Raw genomic sequence first — 13,140 nt, forward strand, 5'->3', positions numbered from 1 at the left:
CCTGCGGAGGTGGAGAATGTCGCTGTTGACTGTCACACTCTCACACTTTCCTGACACTTTTACACCAGCACCACAGGAGCACAGGGCGCCTCTCTTTCCGGCCATATTCAGATCACACACTTGCATCACAACTCCTTTTTTCCTGAAATTTTACTATGATGATTCGCATCATTCTGCTCTAAGCCAACACATTATAAGCAGTGTATTTTTATTTAGACTAATTATCATCTCTCCAGCCAGTCCTCTATTATTAAACCTCAACATGGGTCAACCAGATAACATCTAAAATCTAGCATCTAATCTATCATCATCAAGAAAGTGTGCAAATTATTCTTTATTTAGCTTTTTTCTAACAGTTAAACACAAGTGGTGTCCTCGTTAACGGGGACAAGTTTCACTCAAATATGTATTCCTTGAATAATGTTTGTGTGAAATTTGAGCAAACTCGTGTGGAGCTCAGTCTGGATGTGAGAGCAGCAGGAAACAGGTGGAGCTGTCAGGACAGCGCTCATCTCCACAGATGTATACTTGAGAAAAGGAAAGACCTTCAAGCAGTGACCTTCAAGCACACCTGTTCACATATTTGTCAAATATAACCTAATTTGAGGTAACCAAGGCATATTTATAAACCCAAAAACTGCACCACACAGCTGCAATATTGAAGAAAAATAGAAGTCAAGCATACTCTGTCAGAAGACGATGATATGATATTAGGTTCAGTTCTTACCTGTGCTCCACATTGACTTCAGCTACTCCTGCTCTTAATGACCGGGTCCAGTCTCTAACACTAGCTAGGTAAAATGAGAAACAACTATTTCCTTTGTTGAATCCTTGTACAATTAAACTGATCTGGGTTTTTGCAAGTAGAAGAAAAACAATTAAATTCTCATTATTTTGAAAAGATTCCCACGATCAGTGAAAGGAAACAGCATATACTTGAGTAATATGAAGGACATGTGGACATAGAGACCGCATACATACACGTTGCCTCTGTCACCTCCCCTCCACCTCTCTGCATCATACCTCCTCCCTCCCTCTTACTGTCCGCCCTGTGTGAAAACAAAGCGAGAGCAGGAGAGTACAGCAGCTAATCTTGACAGACCTGGTGAGAGCAGTCGTGTCAGGGGAAGGAGCGAGCCGTTTGCCGAATGCTGTAGCGGGGACTCATCAGCAGCAAAGAGGGCAGAAAGGTGAGCCAAATGTCAGTGAATGCGTGAGGAAGTCAGATCCAATACCAACAGATGAGAATTACCCACCCGTGAAAGGATTTTTGGTACAGCATGTGGATTGAATTCTCCAACATTTGCAAAACACTCTTAAGCACACAAGCCTTTCTACATCTGCAAATTCTTCAACCTTTAAATAAACCCTGTGGTCCCACTGGATCACAGCACAGCTGCTGTACCTCAAACCAACGGCAGTGTTTAATAAAATCTGATGAAAAAAAGCAAAAATTCAGATATAAATAAAAGCAGAGTGACGACATAACACACGAAGAAATTTAAAGGTAAATTCTATTCTGCAGTAAGCAGTCATCCACCACATAGGCCAACTGGAGCTAGCTTTAATGTGACATCAGCTGTACAGTGAATGTCCAACTCATTCAAAGCCTACTGTTTGATATGTCCTTACACAGCATCACTTCCTAGAGTGCCTCCAGTGATTAGTGTGCGAGTGTGTGTGTGTACACAGAGTCACACACTCACAGCCTAATAAGCAGGCACTGCAACCCCCACCTCCCCATGCATTCTGCAGAAAGATAAGGTTAGAAGGGGAAAAGGACAGCAGTTTATAGATGTAAGCATTTTTTAGCACCCAGGGGCCTCGGGGTAGCGTTACAGAGTAACAGAGACTCACTGCGGACAAAAAACTGCCCCCGTCTCTCTCAGCAATAAACATGCCATTAAAAGTAGCACCAAAAACCATTAATGGCTATAGTGTCTCTATTTACTGTTAGGTTTCTGACACATGCACATGTAGGTGAAAAAAACTCAAGCGTATTAATAATTTCTCAGTAAGAATGCTGGATCGTATTTGTGGTTCATACTGTAAGCTGGTTCAAAGCCAGAGGGAAGGAGAGAAGGCAAGGCGGGTTAGGTTGCCAATTTTATTTCAACAATAAAGACAAACAGATGTCTGTGTGGAAAACCTCACTTCAGAAGTTACATTTTTGCTTTGTTTTGTTTGTTTGTTTTCTTTACCTAAATGATTTTTAATTGAACTTTTGACTCATTCCCATTCACTGCTTTCCCCTCAGTGTATATCTGCAGTGGTTCTTCTTCTTCTTTACTAGCAGGGCCTAATTTTGCCCACAGTTGTAAGTTAGTAAAGTTTTACTTGTATAACAACTTTCAATCTTAATATAATAAAGATATTCACAACAAAACACTGTAGAACATAAGAACAAAAGCAAGTCTAAACAGATCCTCGCGGCCTTGAACCTGGGGAGGATTTAATCAGTGAAAAGTGAAAACAGCTGCAGAAGTGTGCATGGCAGTGATTTAAGCACATGTCAGGCTGAGTCCATCCTTGGTGACATTATGGCGAGCGTTGATGTGCTGGCAAAAAGGTTTTACTCATTTGGCAAAATGTACAGTCATGATTTACGTGAGCAAAGTTTTGTAGACTGGCCATTTAGAGAGGACTGCAACTGCACGCCTGAAAAGGTATGACGCCCATTGCAAGTAACTGAAATCTTGATGCTTTGGAACATGATTAGCTAGCTTGTTTCCATCATATTTGTTGTATCTACAATATGTTATGGATTTACACAGCGGTTACCTTTGGCCAAATCTATTTTCTAACAGGTTGGTTTAACTGGGACTTCTTGGGAAAATAATATTTTTATTTAAATAGTTGAACTGCTTTCTAAATATGACTTAACATTTTGTATTGACACCAAGTATTTAAAGGTAATATGTAATTAAGTTTAAGTGTAGGTGGTTCAAACTGTACACAGGAGTATTTACACTCATCTCCATGAATCATAATTGTAACTGATGATGATCATTGGTATTCCACTACATACTTTTATGAAAGCCTGGCAGTGTGCAATTTATGGTTAGGGAGGTGCCAGATTCAGTTTCAAGTGTCCAGTGCACGGGTTTGTCCCGGTACCTTCTAGTCTTGTCATGATAAACAGGCTGCTGACATCTTGCTTTATGAGCAACATGTGCCATGTTACCCTCTGAAGTCAAAAGGAGACCATCGTCAGGTTTCATTTTCAATGAAACTTATTCCTTTGCAAAAAAACTTCTTAATTCTTGGCCTGCCTGGCAACAAGAGGGTTCAGACAATATGGGCTCTCTTGCTTTTTACATTTGCAGATGGCCAAAGCTGGGTTTGTCCACTGCCCCAGTGAGAATGAGCCAGATGTTGCCTGCTGCTTCTTCTGTCTGCTCGAGCTTGAGGGCTGGGAACCAGATGATGATCCCTGGTAAGAAAAAATATACTACCTGGGGTGCAGCAGTTAAACATTTAATTTGTATTTACATTACTCAGACGTGTTACCTATATGCAGAAGACCGACTGCTACATGAAGTTGATAAGTCATGGCTCCTGATTATTGCCTAATCAGCATTATGTTTTTGTTTTTAATTGTGTTTTTGCTTATTATGTACATCTGACAAGGTCAGAACATGAGAGACGCTCTAAATGTGACTTCTTAACCATGAAGAAAGACTTCACCAAGCTAACAATGGCTGAATTCTGTCACCTGGAAAACAAAAGGCTAAAGATTTACTACGTAAGTGCCCATCAGTAGGCTGTGTGTAAAGACACTAACTCTTCCTCAATTCTTACTACTTTTTTTTTTTTTTTTTTTTTTTTCCCCCTTTCCAACATTCTCCCTTTAGAAAAAGGTCTGGCACAAGAAGATGGCTTTTTTGAGGGATGCCATAGACCATACAGTTGTGGAGCTTAAATCTAAGCTGGACTGATTCTATGCATTTATTCATTGCATCTTATTTTATTTCAATACCAGTCTTAAGTGTTAAACAAGAACCCGCAGCCTGACTCACTGGTCGGATTGGATAGCAGTTCATAAAATTCAGCCTTAGGCGAATGCGACACTTTCTTTACAGTACCGTCTTTGACCACAAGATGGTGCTTTTGCATTAAAGCTGCAGTTTTGCTATAACGCTGATACACTTTCTGAAATTCCCAATCTCTCATCAAAACCTTAACAAATGCACCTCACTCTGAAATGAAAGCGCACATTGAGCTGGATTACAATGCGGGCTATATTCTCTTTTTTTCAAACACTTACTTATCATCTCCCTGAACGTGCCACCATCCCTACCACCCCTTTTCAAACCTTGACCCTGGACAGATGGCCTGAAGCCCCTCCTTTTCAATACCAACTGTTGCCCCAGTAACATCTGTTACATATAGGGGGACAGTGCACCGAGGGCTTGCCAGGATACTTCTCTAACTCTGAGGGGGACTGAAATTCAAGAGATGCTGCAGCTGACAGTAGAAGGCGTGGGAACGATGGTTGCATGATAAGCACTTGACTGGGTTTGTTTTGCACTTAAAGAACAACGGTTTAACTCTGAAAATCATTTTACTTTTTCTCCTGTCTTTATGCAAGAGAAACATGATGCAGGGCTCTGTTTGTTTCTCACTGTGTTTTATGGAGAGCTTGGTTGGATGACGTGAAGGATTAAGAGATGCTATCCCTTCCCCAACCTTCCACTGTTCTGGATTAATGTCTAATGTAACACTCTGGCCACTGAGCCCAGATCAGCTGCTTAATTCTCTCTTATCCGCTCACTGCAGAGCAAATTGAAGAGAATATTTTTAGACAAAACTAAAGTAAAATGCTCATAGGTGATGTAACATTTTTAATAAACTGTTCTGCTTTTATCATTTCCTCTGGTCTCTTTCTTGCAGTGCTGTTGTAAAATATTTCCTCAAACTATATTTTGTTCTTTAAGCTAAATGCATTCATTTAAAAAAAGTTAAAGGATATGAAGGTGTATGTTGAGTTAGTATGGGGAAAGATCCAAGCTTTTTACTGATGAGGTGTTTGGGTAAGTGGTGTGGTTTTGCATGACTACATGGATCATAAGGGGGATGTGTGCAGTAATTGCTAATGTAACTCTAATCAGGGCTTATACCCACATCCTGTGTCAATCCACTTATTTATGTGTGCTCCAGAAAATGAACAAAGAGAATAGCTTGGTATGACTTCTGTCCTCAAGTGGCACAGATGTAACAGATGAGCTTATCTGTGGGAATGGAGTAAAATATTTTAAATTACTGCATCATAACTAAGCTGGGAAGATGCCCTTTCACTTTTTCCCATCCTGTTATTTAAGACCTGAATAAACCTAACAAATCACACTTTAAAATAACAGGAGTCCACAGAGCACTATGACACATGCCGATCTAATTCTAAACTTATTAATGACTGTGAGAAAGGATTGGTCATGAAATAGGTTTCTCTTTAATAAACTGTAAGCGGCAAGTGTAGCAGATGGACAAATTGACAGATGTTACTAACAGAAACTTTACAACCTGGGCTTTCCAGTCCGGCCCCATCTGTTGCTCCTGCAACCAGTGCCTCCCTCTACCCTCCTCCAACGCTTCTCATCAGCATCTATCACTGAATCTTCTCCTCTCATTCTCCATAGTGCCCAAAATGAATGACATCAGCATTTACCCCCTCATATGACCTGGTTTAACCCCTTCATAAACAAAGGGCAAATTAAAAGATGTCATGAGCGCAATGGATACACTGAGAAAGGCAGGATGATGTTAATGTAACTTTTAAAGTCTCACGCTCTTGTCTCAGTCTGAAAAGTTCTGATGGGAATATTATAAAAAGGATAAATGACTGGCATGTAAAGAAGCCAGCTGACACAGAAGCTTAGACGCCATTGTGATTGTGGACCACAGTCTGTGAGTGTGTTTAAATGATGAATTTGCTGATAGACGGCCAGATTAAGGACAATGAGTTGCACTGTTCATTGTATTACAAAGGGGGGGGGGAATAAACATTCACTTCATTTTCATTTTTCATCAAATATTCTCTCATTTCTGGCTGCTTCTCCTCTAAGACACCGCAGCCCGTCTACCTTGGCTGTGTTTTGTACCCTGTTCCAAAGGGACCTCCATCTGTCCCTACACTCAGCCCATTGTGGTGTCCCTAAGCCCAGAAACTTCCACAATGTAGTGGGCGTGTGCAGGGGGGCCAGGGTAAACACGACAGCATCCAGATCCCATTAGAAGCTCTTTAACTCTAACACCCTAACGCTCGGAGAGAAGTCTGGGAGGGGAAGGTCCACCCCTCATCCACTTGCACACAATGTCACCTTTACACCCACTTCCATAGGTAATGAACCTGGGAGCTACCCTCTTTCTTCTCCTCCTCCTCCTCCTCCTCTCCTCCTCCATTTCTGAGTTCATGTTTCATATTTTAAAAAGAGCCCTTAAATTCTATTTTATTATTTTTTCCTGACATTAATATAAATATTTAAACTTTCAGTTGATGTTTTAGTGTTTTATCAGAGGGAAAAAACATCATTGACTATTTATGACTGAAAGCTGTCATTTTAACAACACCTACCAGGTCTACCAGCTGCTCCTGAGTGTAGGGTGTTTCTGTTTTGGGGGTGCTCCACATCTCAACCAAGCCACCCATTGCCTTATGCACCCCACAGAAGCAAGCATGTGTGTTTATGCATGTGCGCTGAGGCCCAAGAGGAGGGAGAATCACTGTGTTCACCCTCAGCTTAAAGGCAGAGGGATTATCGGCACACAGACACTGATTAAAGCCTTCCAGCGTCCTATGGCCCCATTAATACAGTCTTAATCACAATGCTTTATCCCTCCATCTACCTCCTATGGATCAGGACCTTTTCATTTTACTGTGAGCAACTCTTGTTTAGCTAGCGGATTAGGCATGCTGTACACGAAAACAAAAAAATATAAGCAGAGAAGTGAATTAGAGGAAAAATTGTGCTTTATATAGACATAAAGCTATACATAGGCTCATGCTGTCAGCAACTACTGGGCTATATTCATATATCAATAAAAAGTACTAAAGTTGAGAAATCATTAGCTGAAGCATGGGACCCATAACCCCTGTGTGCTGATATCTGACATGACCTCACTCTCCCAGGGGATTGAGCTACAGGTTGTGTTCCCTTGCCTGTCGCCTCAGCCAAGATGGCATCACAGAGCATGTGTTCCCTTCCCATTACTAGACCCTCATCATCATGCCCTTATTATAGACAAGAGCCACTTGATGTGTGTGTGACGCCTGTGATATATGGTACTGTAAAGTTATGAACCTTTCTACTATTTTTTAAGTATTTTATTACAATAATTATTGGGGGTTTTTTTTCCATTTTAAAATAATTTGGGTTTTTTGCACAAATTAGCAAGAAAAAATTACATTTTAAAAGCTTATGGCACGTATATATTTCTGAAATTGCTGCATGAAAATCTCCGCCATGCTCCTCGCGCAAGACTGTCCTGTGTTTTCTAATCTTGTATCCAAAGTCAATTTATAGGGATTATGTCCATATCCACCCACTCATGTATTATTTGGACTATGGAGGATAAGTCGTAACAGCCCCCCCACCACCACCACCACCACCAAAAAAAAGAAGAACCACTACATTCTCTCTCTCACACGCACACACTGTTTTTGCTGTAGCCGAATAGCAAGGACACAAAGAGCATGCATCAGCTACTCTACGAGTACTTTCTCACACTGTCTGCCTGTGTGTAGAGCTATGTGTCATTCCTTCATCACGGCTGACACACAGCAGCAGAGGGGACAAACTTGCAATTGAGGATCAAGGACCTCGGTCACCTCTGCTGCCCTCTGCTCCTCTCTCCACTTCTCCACTCTTCCACAACACACTTACTTCCCTTTGCCTCTCCCATTTCTCTCTTTTATGCTCTCACTCTCTGCTCTTTCTCTCTTTCTCCCCAAATTGGCCCAGCTGTCCATCAGCCCCCCACCGTTCCCCCAGCTGTCTGACCTCCCCAAACGAGGAGCCCAACAACAATACAGGTCACAGGTCAAGAGAAAGAACAGGCTGCGTTCACAATAGACCAGTGGCGCCCACTAAAACAATCATTCCCTTTTCTTTTCCAGCCCTTCTCCACTGTTGCCAGGACTGGAAATGACAAATCTCTGGAGGGGTAGCTGAAGGAAACGAAGGGGGAGTCCTCTTAGAGAACAGCATCCAAAAGCACCTTCCCCCCTTTTTTTTCTTTTTTTTAACAATTGGCCAAAAGACCACAAGGATAAATACACTCATGCACTTCATCTTTGCACTCTGCCGCCCTGTTCTTTGTTTATTTCAAGAGTCATCATGTCCCTCAGCACAATCATGAAAGTCAAAACTGATACTCCGGTCATTAGTTGAGTGATATAAATGTTTTAGGAACTTTGGCAGCTTTACATTATCTCTGGATTGATGTATCCTTATTTCTGCTTTGCTGAACTTTTACCCATTTATGGCATTAGTATGTAGAGACTGCATTATTTTAATATTCATAAAAGCTAATCTTCTTAGCTACTATATAGCATCCTTCTTACACATGTGCTGTGTCTCAAAGAAAACCCAGGCTAGTTTACCATTCAGTAAAACTGGATGAATTATTGGAAAATGAGTTCTTGCCCTTCAGTGTTTTGGCATGAGCTACATGGGAAAATGGGACACATGGGAGAGAAAGCCAACGATAGAGGCTCAGAGCTGTGACAGGTTCACCTGTTCCCCGGAGCAGTTTTCCCATGGCCCACAACAGCCTCCCGCCTGACCTGATAGAAACCCCGGAGCAAGCCTTTGAATGACATCATGCACAGACTCTTTCTCTCTCACACACACATGCACACACTCATATCATGCAACAGATCTCTATTTCCCAGCCACAAAGTACTCCTTCATCCAGTCTTGCTGATTTCCCTTTTTTTTTTAGTTGGCACACTCTTCTATTGTAAAATGATTTAGAGCCACAAAAATCTAAATATACTAATTAGCTATCTGTGTTGTTTGTGTGATATTTATTTTGCATGTAAAAATGCATTTATGAGTACAGAAAAATGCCCAATACTGCACCTGCTGGTAATCGTGACCAGATTACAGGGATATTGTGAAAATGATGCATCTAAAACGATGCACAAAGCTAGTGAGAGCGATGTAACAGCTGTCGCTGACTCACATTTATTTATTTTTTAAAACCAGAACTTGTAATTTAACTAAAATTGTAATCGAGTTGATGAAAATAATTTGTCCTCTGATGTGAGGGCTTAGCGAAAAGAGTCATCTCTGTATTATCTACTGTGCTTTATATATAAGTGTAATACTAAAACGCAAAAAGAAATCTAAATGAATGAAAACATCACTGTACCAAGCTTGTGTTTACAGCCAGTTAGTGCATGCGTTTGTCTTTCTGTTAAACTAAAATGTAAGAAATGGATGAGAGCATAACATCACAAAAAGACATGGCACACGTGTTACTATGGAAATAGCATATAATATAAGAATATTTATTTAATTAAGTGCGAAACAGCAAAATATTAACAGTACAGTATGACAAAAATTGTGACACCAAATGAACAAGTACCTGAAAGACTTAAAATAAATAAATTAAATACAGTACAGCTACCAGTGGCTGGCATCAACCCAAGACAGTGAAACAGAAACTGTGCTGAGAAAAATATAAAACAGACAAGACATTATCAAAATAAATATTAAATACAGGTATAAATAAATGCATCGCTTTTCTTAAATTCAGAAGGAAACTGGCTGTAGGCCTCAGTGCACAATGGGTGACTTTTTGATCAATTTCTTTTTATACGTAGACGTGTAAATAATAAAGTATTTGTTCAAACATAAGCATCTGAATAATGCTTCAGCGAGGACATCTGATTTGGTAAACTAATTTTTACTTCAACTCTTTAAAAACTGACGGAGCAATGTGTTCAAAAGAAGATTAACATATAAACAAAAGTGAAATAAATACAATAATAAATGTTATGGGTGCATGTTTCAGGTAGATTGAGTTGAGGTGATGAGTCTTCTCTCTGAGCATTCAGTGCTCTCCCAGAGTACTAGACAACATAAAAGCAAACATTTTTCTCTATACACTCAGTACCACAGTCATCCTCTTTTTACAGCAGTTTATACAGGAGCAGTGCTTCTACTCTGGCTATTCATAACAGTCACTCATTCACTGGTACTATCACATTTCAGATGGTACCCATGTGAGAGGTGATGAGGTGAGGGGGAGCAAAGGAGTCAAAGGCCACATCCAGGGGCAACTCGTAGCGAGAAGCCTGTAAGAGTGGGTGGGCCTGAGGCCCCCCTGGTAGGCTGCCTGTCGTGGACGTGGGGTAATGGTGGGATGAGAGGTAGTGAGCATGGTGGGGTGTGTAGTTCCTCTCTGACTCATGCGGAGATGGCTCCTGCTTCAGGGCAAAGTTGCCACTGATGCTGAGTGGGGGAGTGAGGGGCCCATCGTATGGAGGAGTGCTGCTGCTGCACTCGTTAGGGGAGGGGTTGTCATATACAGGCCCCTTGAATCCTTTCATTTGGAGGAGGTGCGATGCCTCGAGGGAGCCGTAGGGTGGGCTGGGAAGGCCTGGGGATGGGTAGCTGAGGGGATGGCCAGCCACCATACTACCCATTCCTGGACCTCCACACTTGTCTTCCAGCTTATTAAGAATCATCGGACTGGGTCCCAGCTGCAGGCAGCCAGCCACAAGGTTGCTGGTAGGCTGGGACAAACCTTTACACAGCATCTCCACAAATCCATGACTCTCTGGGGACTGGCCACTTTCCAGCACCTCCGACAGAGCCCAGATGTAATTGCGGGCCAGCCGCAGAGTCTCAATCTTCGACAGCTTTTGTGTCTTAGAGTAGCAAGGCATCACTCTGCGCAGATTATCCAGAGCATCATTTAGCCCATGCATACGAGAACGTTCTCTGGCATTGGCCTTTATTCGCCGTGCACGAAACCTCTCCTGTCTAGCTTTGGTCATCTTCTTCTTTTTAGGGCCTCTCCTTTTGGGAGCATTTTCTCCATTTGGTCCATCCTCTTCGTCCTCTTCCTCTTCCTCCTCTTCCTCCATATCCTCACTACCCAGTTCTGTGCAGGAGCGGAGGCGACCCCCTACAGTCAGGCCATGGCGCCCCGTCAATTCTGGGCTTTCATCTCCATCCTGTGAGCTGCCGTCATCATCGAGCCAGCTGAGGGAGCTCACCAGCTCACTCACATCCCCACTTTTCCCAAATGATTTGGTCATCATTTTGATCTAAAGAAAAAGAGCCCACACAACAAATTCAATACTTTGGGATTCAGTGTCTGTGAATGTAAATCCTTGAGGCTATTCCCCCATAACGTGATAAAATTGTATTATTATTTATAACTGATGGGTACCAGAAGAAGCACACACTGACTGAGAGTGCTCTCATTTCAGCAGGGCAGTATGGACAGATCACTTATATGAAGTGCAAGCACCTCTGTCGCATAACAGTTCTGAAATAAATCCAGTAATTATTTAAAATCAATCTCACTGTGAAATTTGGATATTAATGAATAAATGGCTGTTTTCAGATGAGATGGATGAGTGGTTCCCTGCTGTTATTCTCCAGTCTTTCAGAGACGCTGTCAATCTGGGACACCACGGGATTTACTCAGTATATAAAGCTCAAAGATTAAACAGGCAACATACAAATCAACAAACATGCAACCCCCCAACACACACACACACACACACACACATTTCTCTGTTAGAATACCTTCATTATTATTATTATTATTATTATTATTATTATTATTATTATTATTATTATAATACTTTTTGCAGAGCAATCTATATCGCCCCAAAATCACATTTTAAATGTTATTTTGTACTTTAATGTTAAGTGAAACGAAGAATATTTGTTATTGTTGTGCAAAAAAGTCCTACTTTGTGAGACAATTTAAAGTAACTTGTAGAGCGAACTTTGGGCTCGTAATTCTGTCTTTACTGTACATCCCACTGAACATAAAAAAGATAGAACTGTAAATAATAGGATGATGCTTGGGTGATTTGAAAGGTTTTCACAGCTGTAAATAAGCTTAAGAGTTTTTTTCTGCAAAAATTGCATGTGTTAAATTTATTAGCTCTAATGTGAGCCATATGGGTTTTTTTTTCTATTTCTTTCACAAGACTTGGACATAAAATGTCAACTCACCTGTTTGGGATCCGTTTTCGCTTCGTTCACAATAGATTTTTAAATGTTAAACAGACTAATAAAAGAGTGATAAGTCCACAACTGCTGTGTTTCTTTCTTCGCGCACCGGCCAGTGTCCCTTAATCTTCTGCTCCCTCAGATGGCCATGAGTACGCTTGGAACTTTCATCTCCAAATGACACGATCGGGCTGATATTCTTTTTGCCTTTAACCGGGCAAGTCCCTCCCTCTGCCGCCCCACCCACCGTCAACTTATCCAAACGCGCGTGGCGTGCTCGTGACCAGAAGTTTTGGCAAATGTGCAGCGAGCGAGAGAGTGAGACAGGGTAAATGCATAACATTTTTTTTTTAATCATGAAGTCCGTGGACTACGAAAGGATGGGTGTGTAGGACGTCAGAAATGCACAGCGGCCAACAAAGAGGAACTTGAAAACACTTGGTAGCAGTTTAAGGAGCACATGCAATGTTATTTAGCATCTTACAGCCTTTCATAAGACTCTTTCCCCAAATGTGACTTTGCTTATACCACTATCTAAAAATATATTTATGTCTAAAACAAAACTAATCATTTTCCAATCTTCTGCTAATCCCGCCTTATCCTACTTTTTTTTCTAATTTTAAGTTGTGTTGCAAAATTATTGCCGCTATAGGTCTACAAGTACCACGATTGCGCGCAAATTGAAATAATGTTAAAGCTATTTTTTAATAAAAGAAGAAAGAATAACTCAAACTCAATAATAATAAACTCAATAATTTCCCATCACAGATTTCAGTATTACGCAGGAGTTTACTGTTAGATTTCCAATCACATCTGACTTGAATGAAGATCTCTTGTTGTTGCCCTCAAATCTGAAAACACAGAAATCGTAAAATCCACTGGACTGTTTGCTGCTGCGCGAGTGTGTTAACCATCGTAATCGATTGTCTATCTCTTCATT

At 41.1% G+C, this 13,140-nt stretch overlaps 3 protein-coding genes across 3 annotated transcripts in view; 1 reads left to right on the top strand and 2 right to left on the bottom strand.

Annotated features, from left to right (window-relative positions):
* Positions 1-887, bottom strand: part of znf385a (zinc finger protein 385A) — a 58,230-nt gene extending 57,343 nt beyond the window's left edge. Inside the window, exon 1 of the mRNA XM_040047661.1 lies at positions 728-887. Coding sequence (XP_039903595.1) covers positions 728-740 — 13 coding nt within the window. The 5' untranslated portion in view covers positions 741-887. The remainder of the gene's footprint in view (positions 1-727) is intronic.
* A 1,628-nt stretch (positions 888-2,515) lies between these two features.
* On the top strand, positions 2,516-4,867 carry birc5b (baculoviral IAP repeat containing 5b). Its single transcript, XM_040048220.1, has 4 exons — positions 2,516-2,666; positions 3,327-3,436; positions 3,631-3,745; positions 3,855-4,867. Exons 1-4 carry the CDS (start codon positions 2,541-2,543, stop codon positions 3,936-3,938), a joined length of 435 nt encoding a protein of 144 aa, XP_039904154.1. The 5' UTR covers positions 2,516-2,540; the 3' UTR covers positions 3,939-4,867.
* A 4,631-nt stretch (positions 4,868-9,498) lies between these two features.
* On the bottom strand, positions 9,499-12,412 carry neurod4 (neuronal differentiation 4). Its single transcript, XM_040047243.1, has 2 exons — positions 12,204-12,412; positions 9,499-11,278 (listed from the first exon to the last, which is right to left on the bottom strand). The coding sequence occupies exon 2, from the start codon at positions 11,270-11,272 to the stop codon at positions 10,214-10,216; it is 1,059 nt and encodes a 352-aa protein (XP_039903177.1). The 5' UTR covers positions 11,273-11,278; positions 12,204-12,412; the 3' UTR covers positions 9,499-10,213.
* Between the last annotated feature and the right edge of the window lie 728 nt (positions 12,413-13,140).

Source organism: Simochromis diagramma, unplaced genomic scaffold (genome assembly GCF_900408965.1).
Source record: "Simochromis diagramma unplaced genomic scaffold, fSimDia1.1 OVJJ01000387.1, whole genome shotgun sequence".
Classification (NCBI taxonomy): Eukaryota; Metazoa; Chordata; class Actinopteri; order Cichliformes; family Cichlidae; genus Simochromis; species Simochromis diagramma.